Source organism: Zychaea mexicana, assembly GCF_025766255.1.
Source record: "Zychaea mexicana strain RSA 1403 chromosome Unknown BDB00scaffold_58, whole genome shotgun sequence".
Classification (NCBI taxonomy): domain Eukaryota; kingdom Fungi; phylum Mucoromycota; class Mucoromycetes; order Mucorales; family Lichtheimiaceae; genus Zychaea; species Zychaea mexicana.
In genome coordinates, this window is record NW_026516721.1 from 225,859 (window position 1) to 242,828 (window position 16,970).

Sequence of the window (16,970 nt, forward strand, 5' to 3'; positions counted from 1 at the left end):
TCTGCTGCCTGGTCTCTAAAATACTGAAAACGTTGTGTATGAACAAGTTGCAGAATACGTATAAAGAGTTTAAGCTCTAGACTTCTTTTGATTACTTACTCTCAAATTCCATGGTCATAAAATAAGTCGTGTTTCAATGCGAGAATAGAATCGTGTATGATGTGTTGCATGCTTCTGGGAAGTTATCATGGGTAATCAATGAGTATATGGCCACGAATATGAATACTTGACTTTGAACGTCACTCCAGATATCCTTAGTATAAACACCGCAGGTGTGTTTTCTTCAAAGTACACTTTGAACTTTGCAGATAGAAACCCGATAGCTCTATAGATAGATGAACCACTATCGGAAGCTTCTCTAGACCGCCTTTGTATAAACTATCTGGGTTTATTTTATCATACACGTACCGGCTTGGATGGCCAGATATTCCTCTACTATCCATGTGCTGTTCGATTCTTTAGAATAGAGTCGGCTTGTACGATAGCAAATATGAAGACGATTATAGACTTGTTTATACTCATTTGTATTGAACAACATCAACGCGCTTTTTTATTGCCAAAGATTGCTTCAAATATTACAGTATTGTAATGGTGAAGATATTTCCAAGGCGGCTTTTGATACGGATACCCCCTTCTATTCTTAACCCTCATCAGGTTACACACATCCTATATATATACTTGTGGGGGTGTCCGCAAGGTTATGTATACCCAAGTGGTTTGTTCTTTTATTTCCTATACTATATAATGGGATATCATACATAGAGAAATTACTAAAAAGAAAGAACTCTGCATGCACAGTACGGATGACTAAGCACTGTCAATGTCAGAGCAACGCAGCAGTACCGACAGAAATGATGGCAAAAGTTTAAATATGCAACGTGCTCGAACTCAAAACGGCACGATATAGAATGGAGCATGGCAGTAGTACATGAGCTTTGGTTGCAGCTTGTCAATGGTAAAAATAGAGCAGCCTTATTCGGTGTAGGTGAAAATAGATTGATCTTGAGATTTTTATCATAGGGTTTGTGAGCTAACAATGGATAATATGGTTGTTGACGGCTGGCAGCTTATGGAAGTATTATATCGAAGGAGAAAGATGGGGGTTTACTGAAGCTAAGAGCATCCTCAGCACCTCGCCAAATTTCATACCAACGATGGAGATAGTGTATGTGCTTATAAAGAATCCGTTACTTTGTATAATATCATAGCTAAATTTTATCACAACACGACCCTTAAAAGAGCGGGCAGCGGCTCTGCTAGGATAACATGGTGGCAACATGAAAACAATTATTACTTGGCGAGGTTGTTCGGGATGCTAACTGATGGTAGTGTGTCGTATCCCGCGTCATGGACCTCCTTCACAAATAGGAGCAATGATCGTCCGGAATGGCCTTGTTTATCCTCTTCAAGGTCGTCAGTTGGTTTTAAGTCTTCCATGCATGTTCTGTGTGATCCAGAGATATCCGACCTAATTTTTGGTTAGAGAAAGAGTCAATGTGTACCAAACTAATAGGGTATCGCGGTAAGCGTTGTCTATAGTACCTTTGGCGGCTAGAAAAGGTCCATCACCTTTGACAATTCGTACTGTATGATCGATCACGCTTGATGGAAATTTGGCTTCGGTAATTAGCTCAAGGACGAAATGGCATCTACAATGCCCACAAGTGAATATCGGTATCTACAGTATGAGAAAAGAATGGTGATGCTAGCTTACTTTTATTTACACATTGTTTTCTTCCGCTGTCGCGAAATTAAGCTGTTTTATTACCTATGGTGTTAACAGCACACTAGGATCCTTTGATTCTATGTAACCAGGGCCGAAATGATTTCGAGACGATACCAGTTCCGATTTTTTGACTCTGATGCGGATCCCTGATGAAGATGCTGTTGTGGTTGTTTATGATAATAAAAGAGGAAGTCCTTATGCCGCCTGAAGCAGGTGCTGACGTTAATGATTTAGAAACAGAGGATCTCGAAGGAGAAGCAGAAAACGGAATGTAAAACTCATGAGTGCTGGCGAGGTCGGCTGGAGGAGGTTTGCTAGATCTAGCTGCTTTGATGACGCGCAGCATCGTGTGTTTGACTTGTAGAAGAATATCCAATATCGGTAATACATTATCTGTGAATGCATCGATATCGGTAGTTACGTGGTATTTCGGCAGGCGCGTTAGACGACAGACACTGCGCCCAGGGCAATCCATGAATAATAATGAGATTGAAAATCCTGAAATTTATAAAGGTGTCAGTAAACTATCTCTTTCTGAAAATGACAAACAGCCATGTAGTTTACCCATCATTATGAAGCCGAATGTTATCACGTCTTGCTTGGTGCCCGTGTATTTCTTCGCCAAGCTGACAAACATGTCGCGCAGTGTCTTCGGGCATTTCAACTGGCTTTCATGCATCTCTTTCGTGCCCCTTTCACCTTCGCTTTTGCGACCGGCCTCACCACAAGCGATTTCTACGCCATCGTAGACAAATCGGAGATCCACGCGTGTCCTATGCAGCTTTCTTTCTTTTAGAGTTCTTTTCATATTTCTGCCTTCGCTGGTTGCCAGGGCTTCTTTGTTCTCCGCTATAAACCATATAAACCAGTGTCAGCAAAAGATAATATTATCAGATGTAGATTGAGTTAAGATAAGAAGAGATCATAGGTACCTGTGGACATCGATTTTTGTATCATCGTACAGATACCGGATGACCGACCATACTCGGCTCAAGATATCATCCTCTGATGTACCTGCCTTTATTAAGAAATTTGATCGATAGTTGCTGGCCAAGTTCATGACTGACTGGCGTAGCCAGGTGATGTCGTACTTTTCTTCGTCAGTGTATGGGGCGTGCCTTGTCAGATGCATCATTATTTCATTGTATGTTTTCTGTACAGTAAATAGTGTCCCAATGAATAAATCCATGATAAGGAGCTTGCACTATCACTGCTTACAACAATATAACACTGTGATTGGAAGCCATAGCAAAAAGAAACCCGTACCTTATCCTTTAACGAGCGGATATACGAAATGACGTCTTCGTCTTCAACAGATGCTATCTTGGGCAGGGAATGAGTTCTGATGTATTTCAAATCTTCATCGCTGAAGACATTTTCCCAGCAGCTATCGTTTGTGTCGAGAATGTAACTATGGCCAGCGCTATAACTCGGTTAGTTTTTGCCATCTATTATATCTAAATAATCATGATGTTTTTAAACGATAGTGCTTACTGCTGAAAGTCCAGTGTGCTGCAATAATTAACCATCTCATTTTCGACACAAGCGCCAGATGGCAGCACCCACTTGTCTTGCATCTTCCGATGTGCCTCTCGCATTTGCACAAGAAACCGACATGATTTTGTAGCATCATCGGTTGCAGGACCGACAGCAGCGACAGCAACGGGGGCATTTAGGTACAGGAACTCATAAACGCTACCCCAGTCTGGCGTACCAAGTACCTGATTGACGATATAAACATAATGAATAAGCTTTGCTGTTGAGATAAAAGAAAACGAGAAAATGCCTACTTGACGTTTCAAGTCTCTTGACACTTTGTGAGAAAGCCCAGTCCAGTATTGTTTGACATTACTGTTGGCACATCGAAGTCTTGCTTTATTTTCTCTGACAAAATCCTCAAGCGTAGCATTTTCGTTATTGTCAAAGTACTCAATTAGAACTATACGTATCAAGTCAGTAATATGGTCGAAAATTACCACTTGTTGTTTCCTTACAGTGGTTGTTGGCTTCGTTGGGTGCTACGTGCAATGCACTTTCTGCTGGGACAACTGCAGGTGAAGGTATGCGGAACGCCCAACAGAGGTTTTCCCTCTTTACTTTCATCCCAATCTTCTCATAGGACCGCTACCGTTGCTTGTCTGCGGAAATGTCCGAGTGATCGTCGTGCACGCTTTGTATCTTTATGTTCTTAGTCTCTACACGGTGTGAGCAGTTTACGTTGAATTACCACCCTTCGTCACTCCATCCTAACACTACTCGACCTCCCTCAAGTGATACAACCACTACGCTTTATTGACAGAAATATGGCTCTTTTGAATAACAAATTTCAAGAAGCTGAGGTTACCAAGGTAAATGCAAGTGTATAGAAAGAACTTTCTAGGAGCAAGGGGTATAGCTGGAGGAAACAGGGTAACAATGCCGTGGAGTCAACTAACTAGGAGAAGAGGGGGGGTGAGAGAGAAGCATGGTATATATAAATAGGATGATGTTGCTTTTTATTCGATGTTACTCTTTTTGTAGAAGCTAAAGACTCAAAACGGGTGTGATTGCTACTGGATGAACGAAGTTGTCATTATACTAGAGACGTGATGACTTGAAAAGCTGTTAAACACGGGTGGAGCTGTAAAGATGTGTCTTCTTAGTAATGAAAACTGTCAAGTGGCTGGCATGACCGAGGACAAGGATCGACACTATATATGTGCCTGGAGCATTGTCTAAGGAGCAGCGCGATAGCAGAGGTAAAAAGCGGGTGGAGCTTTTTTGTGATTGTAAGACTTTGATGCTTCATCGAACTGATATGTTTATTTATTCATGCCGTTTTTACAGGAAAGGAAATGGTTGTGTTACAAAGCATATAATATCTTTTATAATAAATAGTATGTCCGTCCCCGAAAATCACGTTTGGTTGCAATAGGACAGTTGCCACGGGGCACACTTTTCCAAAGTCAAGGCCCATAGTATCCTCATAATTTTGTGGTTAATCAACACTCGTCTGGATGCATATCTCCTCTGGTTTTGTGCCTGCTTTCTTTCAGATACATGGCTTTCTTGCTTGTTGTTCCCTTGTGGACCCCCCATCATTGTATGATTGGTGCAGTGTAGCTCCATCCGTCATGATAGACGGTCGGGGAGTGTAGTTGAGGTTATCCATCGCAGCCGTCTTTGGCGATTATATTGACTTGCGTCGCTTTAGTCTGCCAATCTGTCGACCATTTCGGTCATATCCCACTCTGGCCTGGTACCATATATCAAACAATGCCGAGCCGCGATATTGGCTATGTCTTCTACCAGCATAGCACGCTTTATATGTAGTATACACATATCTCAGTTATTAAGAATAGGCGACCGCGGTGAAAAGTAAAAGGAGATTAAAGCTACCTACCGCCAAATCATTTACTCGAACTCAATTATTGTGAAGCAGTGCAATACGCATATCGACGTCACTTTTCTGCTGGGTCGATTCCAAGAAGTGGCCGATGTTCGCTAACAGCTGGCAATCTAAGAACGAAATGTCGAATTGTAAGTGATTATGTGAAACGGGCCAAATATATGAGCTGGCTGAGAGGCAACTCATTTCCGGACTATACTTTTTCTGTCCTACATAAAGGTACAAGCCGTCTTCGCAAATATAGCTTTATTTACGCGATGGTCATACTCGTTGAGGCTAGACTGATTAGTGCTAGAATCGTTTGTAGTGGATGGCACCAAACAGAGAAATAGAGACACATAGACTGCAAGCTAAAAGCCCTCGCATTACACGTGTATGCTTGCCGTGGAACTAAGATGGTCGATCGCGCCACAATGCTGCTCCACAAAGGCAACAGAACCACGTTTCAGATTGGGAACAGTGATAAAACCTGTTGCATGTAAAAATAGTATAAAAGGTAAAACATCAACTATACAAAATCTCATGAGGATATGTAAGCACATTAGCTGTTTCGCACACAAAGTATTTTTTGAGAAGGTGACATACGAGGATACACAAGCGTGGCAGACAATTGACACTTGGAAAACGCGCACACCGGATTAACCACTTGTAGCAATAGCATGGAGACACACACACATCGACTCACATCTAATATTACAGAGACATAGACAGAAACGCGGAAACGCGGATGTACATGTCAGAACTGAAAGACTTGAGAGTGTGAAAGAGTGATGTCGATCGCTCAACATCTAACAGAAGAAGAGCTGTCTCTGTGATAAACAAATACGACTTCATACTAAAAAACTGCCACTGATACCACCCAAATATATAGCAACATACTACTCAGAATATTTTAGTTTTCTGGAGCTCGTGTAACGTTGTTGTTGTCATAATATCGAAGCGAAGTTAGCCGATGGAAACTAACATATTTATGCAGTACATATCTCAGAGGCAAGGCAACAGAAAAGGAAAATGGGTCATGCTCTATACCAAGAAACAAGACATCGTACCATTTACTATGTAAGTACATACACATGTATTCCAGCTTATGCACGTGGGGCTTCTCACAATTATTGTGATAGAGGTGCAGTTTTATCCCATGTGAACTTCCCAATTCTATCTCGCTTGATCAGTACCTTTGTGAGTTTCAAAGAAATGTGCGATTATGGATGTTTCTTTTATTTAGTCTTCTTTTCTTCACCGTCACTTCCATACAATGTAAGATTGCCTAGCCCTCCCGGATTAGTTGCATGTTGCTGACTTGATGAGGATCGTTGCGCAGGCCTTTTAGCGTTTTGAGTGAGCTTAATACGTTTTAAGGGATGATGCCAGCAGACGTGAAAATGGGTTGCTGCTGTTGCGATGGCAGTGGTTGCTGTGTCTGCTGTGTGTAACCATATATCGCCTGTGCTGACGATGCATCAGCATAATACTGTAATCATGGCTTTGTTGCTCCGTTCTTCAAGACGCTTGGCTTTCGACTCATTTCCTCTAAAACCGTCTTCGTCACACTATAGGAAAGAAAAAACCTTAATATACCTTAATAAACCTAAAAAAACCTAAAACCTGAAAAAACCTGAAACGGGCAAATTAAGGTATATTCAGGTCTTTTTTAAACCTGAAAAAACCTGAAAAAACCTTAATATACCTTAATATACCTTAATATGTGTGGTTTCTCTGATTCGTCTTATTGGTCAGCTGAAGCGTGAAATGCGTTCAACTGTGTTTATGATTGGGTACATACATCGTGTCTTATTGGTCGTTGTACGTATAGCTGTATCCGTTTGGGAGCATCATTGGATACTTCATTAGCTATTCACATTTCTCCATTGGCCTTCTTTCATATTATATATGCAAAAAACTGATCATGATTGGATAATAAAAATATGTTTATTATTAAATTTTGCTTTCTATTATAAAACTTTGAAAAATCATATTTGCATTGTACAGTATACACGCAAAATAAGTGTTCATTTTTAATTAATTGCGACCACTGATATACGAAAAAAATTATTTGATAGGAGATAACTGTATTTTATTCATAGGTCAAAAGTGTGATTAGCATTCTGCTATGATTAGTTGCCACCACCACCACGACCACCACGACCGCGAGCACGACCACCACCACCACGAGCATGGGGGCCACGAGGACCACGAGCACCGACGCAAGAGCCACTGGTGCTCTCAGATACGTCATCAGTAGAGCCATCACACGAACAGGCGCGTTTGCGTGATGTGGTCTCTGTTTCAATCGTGTTAGCATATCGTGGATGCTTGTTTCATGCTATGCAATATGGATCGTTGATCTATTGTTTACCTTGGTGTAATGACAGCAACAAACTTGGCAGTTGTGCCGTTTCTTCATCTTCCGACTCTGACACCATGAGCCGTGGAACGACGTCTGTAGTTGGTGTTGACGGCAATGCTGCGACCTCGTGGTGCTGACGAGTACTGCTTGAATACAACCAATGTGTGAGTATGTACTTGCTATAAAGTATGCCAAATACATTAGCAATGGTAGAGTATATATACCTTTCTTCTGAAGAAACAGATGTTTCCTCTTGTGTAGCGCTTGATGATGTTGATGAGTTATGGTGTCTCAAAACTATAAATGTCCAAAGGTAAGCATTATATATAGGTAAATATACCAGAAATGCTAATACTCCTAGTATGTACTTACTATTCTTTTTGGAGATGCTGCCCTGAGCAACACGTCTTTTGTAGGTTCACTGTAGGAAAATTCTTGTGAATTTTAAATTCTTGTAAACACTAAGTAAAGTAACAAGAATTCTTGTGGATTCTTGTGAATTTAAAGTAGCGATAAAGCGGTCACACGTTCACAAGAAAATCAAAGCAGTCACACGTTCACAAGAAAATCACAAAACGTTTTGTGGAATACCAAAGCGGTCACATGTTCACAAGAGAATCACAAAACGTTTTGTGGAATACCAAAGCGGTCACACGTTCACAAAACATTTTTGTGGAATATTCATTATATAGATTTTAAAAAATAGCTTTATTCAATTACATGATACTAGCTAAGGTTTATTAATTGATGGAATACTGGTCGAGCGTATATAGATGAAAACCACCCCTTTCTCTCTCTATATATATCACATACACTCTCGCTATATATATACGTGTATACAGTGGTCCCCCGCTTTTTGCAGCAGCGGTTTTTGGTGGAAAAAAACTGCAAAAAGTGGGGAACTGCAAAAAGTGAGGATGAGTATGAGATGTTACACAGACTGAGTCTATTATGTCAATCAAGTGTCAATGATAGTAAACCAATTAAAAGTGTCGGTGTTGTACTGAGGCTACTTATAATAAATCAACTCTTATATAAAAGGCTGTCGTCTCATTCTTGATGTTTATATACTGCACTATCAACACCTCCACACCACTATGGTAAAAGCAAAATACCCAAAGCTTACTGATGAGCAAAAGGACGCTATCTATTAACATTACATGTAGATGTCACTGGTTCAAGACTCTGTGGCCCAGGCTCTCGAGTTAATAGCGGAAAATTGCAGGTCCCCATTTTTGGCCTGCAAAATGCAAAAAGTGAGGAAACTGCAATTTTATTAAGTGATGAGCGGGTATGCTCCAAAAAAATCTGCAAAAACTGAGGATCTGCAAAAAGTGGGGCTGCAAAAAGCGGGGGACCACTGTATGTGTGTGTGTTTATACAATAATCAACTTTCTGATACTTTAACTTACCTTTTAATTATGTTTATTTTTGTGGGGGGAGCAGCTCCGAGCCGCTTTGTAGTACGACGTCGTTTGGTAGACTGCGTGGAGGAAGGAGTAGGGGCAGGAGCAGGAAGAAAAGCAGAAGTGGAGACATTAAGAGAAGCAGGAAGAAAAGTAGAAGAGACAGGAAGAGCAGAAGCGGAAACAGGAAGAGAGGCAGAAGAGACAGGAAGAGCAGAAGCGGAAACAGGAAGAGAGGCAGAAGAGACAGGAAGAGCAGAAGAGACAGGAGGAGAAGTAGGAAGAGAAGCAGAAGAGACAGGAAGAGCAGAAGCGGAAACAGGAAGAGAAGCAGAAGAGACAGGAAGAGAAGCAGAAGCCGGTTCTTGTTGTCTACCTGAAAGTTAATATATATACAATTGTGGTTGCTCTAGTGTAGTAGTTATCATACCTCAACTTGCTGGATCTGCCGTGGTTATTCCAGCATTCTTGGACGATGTGGCGAGCTGCCCACTGGTCCTGGCAGACAGCAAAATCAATTCCCTGCTTCTTTGCCAGGTTCGTGAAAAGGCTGATAGCCCAGTTGCTATCCTTGCTTTGCAGCTTAGCAAAGTAGCAGGTCGCGCTGTTGTCAGCACGATCCAGCAATCTCTTCTCCAGAACAACCACAACACGCTCCCGGATGTGCTTGATGTCCATCTAGGCTTTGATCAAAGCACCACCTTCAAACTGGTGGTAGCCTTGAAGGAGAAGGCGCTCGACATCATCCTTGTTAGCTTTCTTCACCATCTTCCCCTTGGTATTTAGAGCCACTGGGTGGGGAATGAGGGAAACCGTCTCAGCAAGTTCTGCTTCATCGACAACTGGCACCTCGACTAGGGATTGCGCCGTTAGCAGTTGGTCGAGCTTCTCCAGAATGATTGCTTGATTCGTCTCTACATTGATAAGACGATGCTCCATACGAGTGAAGACTTGGAGGAAATTGAGGTTAGCGTTGGAAGGTGTTTGGTTAGTGTTCATTTTTTTAAAAAAAAGTTTTTGGGAAGAAGAGAAGAAAGAAAAAAAAATTTGCGAAACTTTCACAGTAATTTAAAAGTATTTGTCACCTTAATTAATCAAGTGGCTATAACATATCGTTCAATTGAGACTTACCTATCATTTCATACTCATCGTCCACTATCCACCATGCCCATATATTGTTGCGATAACTGTGATGAGACCTTTAGGTCTGCAATAAAGTACAAAAACCACGTCAAAGAACATAAGCGGGAACAGTGCCGTAGCAGCAGCAGTTCGCCTCCACCAGTTACTGCGTTGGTGTTAGCACCCGACCTAACGAATGCCGATCCTGGTACCTTGATGGGAAACGCTAATCTCGAGGTCCCTCCCGAGATCATTGCGGCTGATCGCGAAAGTGACAGCGTAGACCACGAGACCAGTGACAACGAAAGCTGTGGCGAAAATAACGACGAAGGTAGCGACGTCGAAGCTATGCTTCCACTTGAGGACGCGCCAACTCGCATTAATGAAGGGGATGTCGAAGAAATCGATGTTTCAAATATCGAGCAGTAAGCCGAAGATAACAGATGGGATCTCGAACTATTGGCGATTGTTCTTAACTACAATCTTCCGAGGGATTGTCATGACAATCTGATTAGCTTTTACAATCGCTTTGTGAAGCACTCTATCGACAGCTTCAGTAAGTAAATGAGTAGTGATCAATGTATATACATGTTAAACATTTTTCGTAGTGGAAAATCGCAACTTTTGAAGACTTGTGTAGCCCATACTTGGCCAGCAAAAGGGCTGGATATATTTGCCCTATCAAGCCGAGGAATCTGGATATATGCGCGGATGGATGTGTTCTTATCACTAGCAGTCAAGACAAGTGCCCAAAGTGCGAGAAGCCTCGTTATTTGGAAAACGGGAAGCCTGCACAGGTCATGAGATATATCCCTATCTCACACCTTCTTGCAAGTTTGTTTGCCACCGCTACGAGTCGCGATACTTTAAGATTTGGCAACAAGAGTGTAGGAGAAGAAGGCGTCACGACTGATATTGTTGATGGGCGTGCCTTCGAAATCTGCCGCCATTTTTTCGATGGAGAGTATGACATTACGCTTGGCTTGTTTGTAGACGGTTTCGTGCCATTCCGTCGAGGCCGTAATAATACAATATCAATGACGATTGTCCACCTTGTAGTCTTCACGCTTCTTCAATCCGAAAGGTATTCTAGTAACGTATAAAGGTTTGATTTGGCACTGATATAAACCAGATACTATATAGATACAAACTGAAGAATATGCTCCAAGTCGCCATTATCCCTGGACCATACAAGCCCAAAGACATTCATAGCTTTTTAAAGCCTTTGATGGATGATCTTCAGGTTTTGGGAACAATTGGAATGCGAGTGCGTTGTCCTGGCATTCCTGCGCCGATACCAGTAAAAGCGCATCTCATGCTTGCATCTGGAGACATACCTGCTGTCACGGATCTTGCATATCACTCAGGACACACTTCGTACTACGGCTGCAGAGTATGTGTTATCTTTGCTACAAGTTGCGTCAGTCCCAGTGGCAATGGCCGAGCAAGATATTTCGTTGGTGGAGCTCAGCTGGACCAAAGCAGAAGCAACCGCGAGTATCTTAACGAAGATACGGTAAATATCTGAACATATTGACTATGATATAGAGGAATACATGCGTTACTTAACAAAAAAAATATACTATCATAGCGACGCGGTTTGTATGGGACACCATTAGCAGCCTTACCGACATTCCATGGTGCATCATTTTTTGGACTTGATGAGATGCATTTAATTGGCCAGAACATCGCACACCAAGTGTACAGATGGATCACGAAAACCTATGCCAATGCACAATTACCATTTGCCTTCAGTGATGCCGCTATCAGACAGATGGGTATAGCTATGTCGGAATCTGTGTCGAGTCTTCCTATAGGATTAGATGGTGCATTATCAGGTAACAGACATACGAATGTGTGCGTGTTTCTCTTTTGCATAACATATCGATATATATACTCCTTTAAGATATCTTTACCTGTCCTGCAAGTGCACATGCAGCTGACTGGATTGATTTCCTGTCACTCGCTCTGCCATCGATAGTGTTTGAGCAGTTGAACGCTGCTGGATGCCAGCACATCGAGCAACTTAATAATCTGGTTATTGCGTGTGCCTTGGCTCTTTCTTGGGATATAACCGACGAGCAGCTTATTGACATGGATAAGTAAGTTACAGTCATTTGATTAACTACTTAACTTAACCAACATTTCTTTTTAGCCGCATCAATTCTTGGCATATGTTCCTCTCTGGTCCCCATATGCCCAATAACATATACACCATCTGCCACTACCTTCTGTGACATGCGCCAGATATCATTCGCATGCTCGGACCTCTCAGATCGATTAGTGCACGTCCCATGGAAAGAGCCGTTGGTAAGTGATGTTTACATGTAACTGTCTACTTCATTTTTAATGGAAACTTGCAGGTGAAGCCAAAAGACGTATACAATCAAGGAAGCTTCCAGGAGTTAATGCCCAGAATGCAAATGTCAAGACTGCCATTATCAGGCTCTTGGGCAGAGTCCTTGATTTTGAGCACTCGACCACTAGCGACGACAATAAGGCGAATGACGTCTTTTATGTTGGTTGCGATAAAAACGGGGTGAATGACTGCGATGATGAGGATGCGCCAGAATTGAGAGGGCCTCGACTGAAAAGGAACGCCAGGTTGACAGACTATAGTCATCTGAGACTTAAGGCTCACCTTAAACAGTATTACAAGAGACTGCGAGCTGGCGCGGAGCAGAATGAGGGAGATAGGATGATGATTGATGGCGAAGATGATGTGATGGGACTCGACGAAGTTGGAAATGCTTTTGAAGAAAGCATAGTTGTTGCACCAAACCTTTTTGTAGACGGCACTGTCTATGAGAGTCTAGGTGCTGGATATTTGTGCAGTAGGATGGCACACTTTATCTGGCTCGAACTTCCAATGGACAAACACTACCGTTTCGCAAACAGGGAGCAAGAGACCATTTGGGGTGATTTCTTCGGCGACCTTCATCTTTCATTCGCACACACATATCGAGGTTAGGAATTACACTAAAAGGATACTAATCACTTTTGGAGTGTTATAGGGTAGGCGTTTTTTTAACGAAGATTGTGGTGTTTCAGGAATAACCCGCATTCTTTGTGTTTTGTCGAGGATCGGAAATGGGACGAGATAATTCGTGAGACTCTTAACGGTCAAGTTTTTATTACGAGAGAAAGAGAGAGTTCCCAATATTCTTATTAATAGTTATTCATATAAAGAAATTGTCTTTGTGGAACTTATTTGATGTCCTGATCCTCTGGATACAACACTTTGCTTGGTGGAACTGAAGCGCGACGTGAAGCTTTCTCAATGGGGTTACCCCACAGGCTTATCACGATCAAATACAAAATGGTATGTCACAGAAGCCCAAAACATTCGAAGTTTTGCAGGTACGATCAAATCATCCATTTCAGAAAACGGTTTACATTATGTATATCCTGGATTAGTCTCTGGCTATGTGAACCTCGGAGACATTAGAAAACTCTGAAATCCACAATTGACTACACTTCTACTGCATCTATCCATTCGCCCACAAAAGCATAACGAAGGTTTGCTCAATTCCCGTTATTCACATGTGTTACTCTCTTTATTATTACCTTTAACTACACCCCTTTCCTTTTCAACTTTCACGCCTTCCCACCACAAATGTATTATCTGACTCGTGCCTCTTATATAGTTTAAAAATTTCATTATCGAAGACCTAGCTCGTCGAACAGTTCATCTATGGTCTGGAGTTTTCGTATTGTTTCCTCAGCAGAGATGCTATATTTTTCGATATCGTTCGTACCAGTCGAAGGTATTGTTTCTGGCGCTGAGGAATCGTCGCCGGGAGAGTTTGCGCCATACAAATATGGGAAGGAGGTGAGTATACATGAGTGGAGCCAGATCCATTGCTGCAGGTATTTGATGGCGGTTCTCTATGTATACATTTACAAAACTTATTTACTACAGTGGCAACGAATAACAGCGTGGGATCGCTATTTACTTACCTTTGGTCGCATATAAAACGCGAAAGATCCAAATCAGAATCATAATCACCTCTCTCATATTCTTTGTTTATAGCGTCCAAAACGTCATTGCAGTGTTCTGCCAAGTTTTGGCGCGGAACGCCACGCGTTGCTTCGAGCAAAGCTTTTATTCTATTTGGATCGTGAAAGTTAAATAAATAAGGGACTATGATAACGTTCTTCTTTGCACATACAATAAGCGCTCCCTGTTGTAATGTTGACGCAAAATCTTATTCACGTCCAAAACTTGTTCACGGCAAATGCAAGATCGGCTATTCGTTTCCTCAGTAGTTTTGTGCAAAGGGAACATGGCAGCAGTCAAATGAATAATAAATGTACCCAGAGCATTTCAACACAACCACTAGTTATTTAACTTAAGCTCACATCAAGATAGTATTGTTTAATCACAAGAATCCACAAGAATCCACAAGAACCACCAAAAAAAATTAGTGACCCAGAGCAGGCAGTGACAGACGTCACAAATTTACAAGAAATCCACAAGAATCTACAAGAATCCACAAAAACCACAAAAAAATTTGGCGACCTAGAGCAGTGTCACAAATTTATAAGAAATCCACAAGAAATCCATAAGAACCAAAAGAATGAGGCCAGCGGGGGTCCAAATTCACAAGAAATTCACAAGAACCACAAGAATTTTCCTACAGTGGTTATTGCCCGGTCCCAGCGAAGCTGCAGGATCTTGTTTGCAGCCCAACTTTTCACGCACGCAGCCAAGGGTGCAAATCCTTGGCATGTGCTCTCCAAGTCTTCCCGCGCCTTCAAGGTCGTCTCTGGCATCGCTGACCAGGTCGTTTGGTGCGGATCGACATCAGGGTTGCTGAGAATGCCCTCAATAATAATCCCGGCGCTTCCCCAGACGTTGTCCCTGATGTTAACCTCATCGGCGCATATGCATTACCAACTATTTTCATATAAAAACTATTGGTAACAAATTTTTTGTTGGTAGCAAAAATTTAAAATGGTTGCAAATTGAACATGATCTTATGGAAAAATATATTACGATATATAAATTTAATATAAGAAATATAGCTTATGACACCGTATTCATTGCATATCTATTTATTAAAATCCTTCAGTTTTATGATTTATAACTCACAAAAAAGGAAATCTTTTCAATCTCCTCCTCCTTTCTTTCCTTCACAGTCTCTTTACGCGTTCGATATGTCCATCTGTCCATAACGCTTTTTCGTCGCCATGGCGACCGTGTAACCATTACAGCATTGTCTTCTAGCATTCAAACGATCAAAATGTGGCTTCACTGTTTACCTCCGACGTAGAATAAAGCTGTAAGCACAACAGAGTGTGTAAATATTAAATACTACACAAAACTTTTTCTCTCTCTCTTTATCACAAAACATTCATCTCCATGTCAGCAAGCCACATAGAATTCTCTCCACGCCCATCCGATGAAGAAATCTTGGCAAAAGTTGAGCAGTACAGGGCGATGTGTAAGGCTTACCCAGGCAAGATTAAGGAAGGCTTAACAGACGACTACAAGTACTTATACTTATATCCAAGAGACGTCGTGGATGAGATAGATGAAGCAATGGCAGAATTTCACGAAAACCAATGTACTTCAAAGCAAACCAAAAAGTAACTTTCTGTTGATACAATAAATAAACAGTCCAAAATCGTATATATTATATATTGTTTTAAGAAAACAAGCGATACAAGTGTATTTTGGATTAAGAGAGGTAGTGTTCGGAGGGGATAGAACAGACACACCATCACATATAATTTAAAGACAGCAGTAGCTGGTCGATTCGAAGTGCGGATGCTACTAAATGCCTGTCATACATGAACAATATCAAAAAGGAAGTTGACATTGTGCTGTTCTTTCTCTTACTCTTTTTTCTCAGCTATCTCTACTGCAGTACCTCTATTTACTTTGACTTTATTACACATAATTTTACACAGTGTACAGTAATCTTTACTTTTTTAGGCATATATCATTGTTAGACACGCCATCTCAATCTTCTAATCCTGACATTTTGACTTGCTGACATGACCTTGAGCGTTGAGAATATAAGCAAAAAGTACTTTTCAAAGAGAGTTTTGCTGCTGAGATCATAATAGTTATTGTGTGCAACAAAGAAACAAGAGCTGCACTGTATACTGCTCTTCTCTCTTCTCGCATTTCAAAACTCACTTCTAATCTTCACTTCAATCAACAAACATGTCAACTCCAATTTGCCCTTCATGCGGCTTGCCCGGCCATCAACGCATTTCGCACCGCAACTGTCTTCATAATCCCGCTCGGTTGCAAATACGTCAGCAAAATGAACATGAAGCTGGAATTGAAACCGAAGAACGCGTTCCTGTGTGTTCAAGCTGTGGGCAAGAGGGTCATCATCGCTCCACCAACCGATTGTGCCCAAACAATCCTGCAAACCAGGCTGCTCAAAATGTTAGTGACCATATCTATACCAGCTATACTTGCTATTCGTTGATATATAGTCATCAGCTGTTAGAAGCTTGAGCATTCAGTATATCAATTAATGATCCTTTACTTCATGTAGATGCATAATATCGCCCGTGCTGTTGCAGCTGTGATTCCTCCCCGGCACTATTCTGGTCGCATGGACAGGGAATGCTCTAATTGCCATGCACGTCTTTGGATTCAAGAGCGCATCTCAAACTCTTCCCAAGTACGACCTGCATTTAGCCTATGCTGTGACCAAGGAAGTGTCCGATTGCCACCCCTTTCCCCCACCCCTCCTGAAATTTCCCGTTTGTTGCGTGGCACGGATGAGGCCTCCACCCAATTCCGCACAAACATCCGCACATACAACAACTCCCTCAGTTTTACTTCGCTTGGTGTCCACGTTGATCAGACAGTAGCCAACTCCATCGGTGGTGCATACAACTTCTGCATCCACAGTAGTGTCCACCATCGAATCGGGTCTATAGAGTTGCCACAGCAATTACTTAGTAGGTCCAGTCCACTTAGTCCACCCAGGTAGACCCCAGGTGGACTCCAGA

The 16,970-nt window shown here is 41.8% G+C and overlaps 2 protein-coding genes across 2 annotated transcripts; both read right to left on the reverse strand.

Moving 5' to 3' along the window:
* Positions 1 to 1,290: 1,290 nt before the first annotated feature.
* BDB00DRAFT_874356 (uncharacterized protein) lies at positions 1,291 to 3,829 on the reverse strand (the record flags this gene model as incomplete). The annotated part of the gene is made up of 8 exons (XM_053127218.1): positions 1,291 to 1,468; positions 1,948 to 2,224; positions 2,291 to 2,575; positions 2,741 to 2,879; positions 2,993 to 3,137; positions 3,221 to 3,447; positions 3,517 to 3,665; positions 3,721 to 3,829. 8 exons carry the CDS (start codon positions 3,827 to 3,829, stop codon positions 1,291 to 1,293), a joined length of 1,509 nt encoding a protein of 502 aa, XP_052977724.1.
* A 2,993-nt stretch (positions 3,830 to 6,822) lies between these two features.
* On the reverse strand, positions 6,823 to 7,735 carry BDB00DRAFT_833099 (uncharacterized protein). The gene is made up of 3 exons (XM_053124253.1): positions 7,686 to 7,735; positions 7,065 to 7,607; positions 6,823 to 7,013 (listed from the first exon to the last, which is right to left on the reverse strand). Exon 2 carries the CDS (start codon positions 7,414 to 7,416, stop codon positions 7,189 to 7,191), a length of 228 nt encoding a protein of 75 aa, XP_052977725.1. The 5' UTR covers positions 7,417 to 7,607; positions 7,686 to 7,735; the 3' UTR covers positions 6,823 to 7,013; positions 7,065 to 7,188.
* Between the last annotated feature and the right edge of the window lie 9,235 nt (positions 7,736 to 16,970).

What these genes read in the sequence shown, in the direction of transcription:
- BDB00DRAFT_833099 (XM_053124253.1), bottom strand. Translation starts at nt 7,416, where the DNA reads ATGCTAACACGATTGAAACAGAGACCACATCACGCAAACGCGCCTGTT.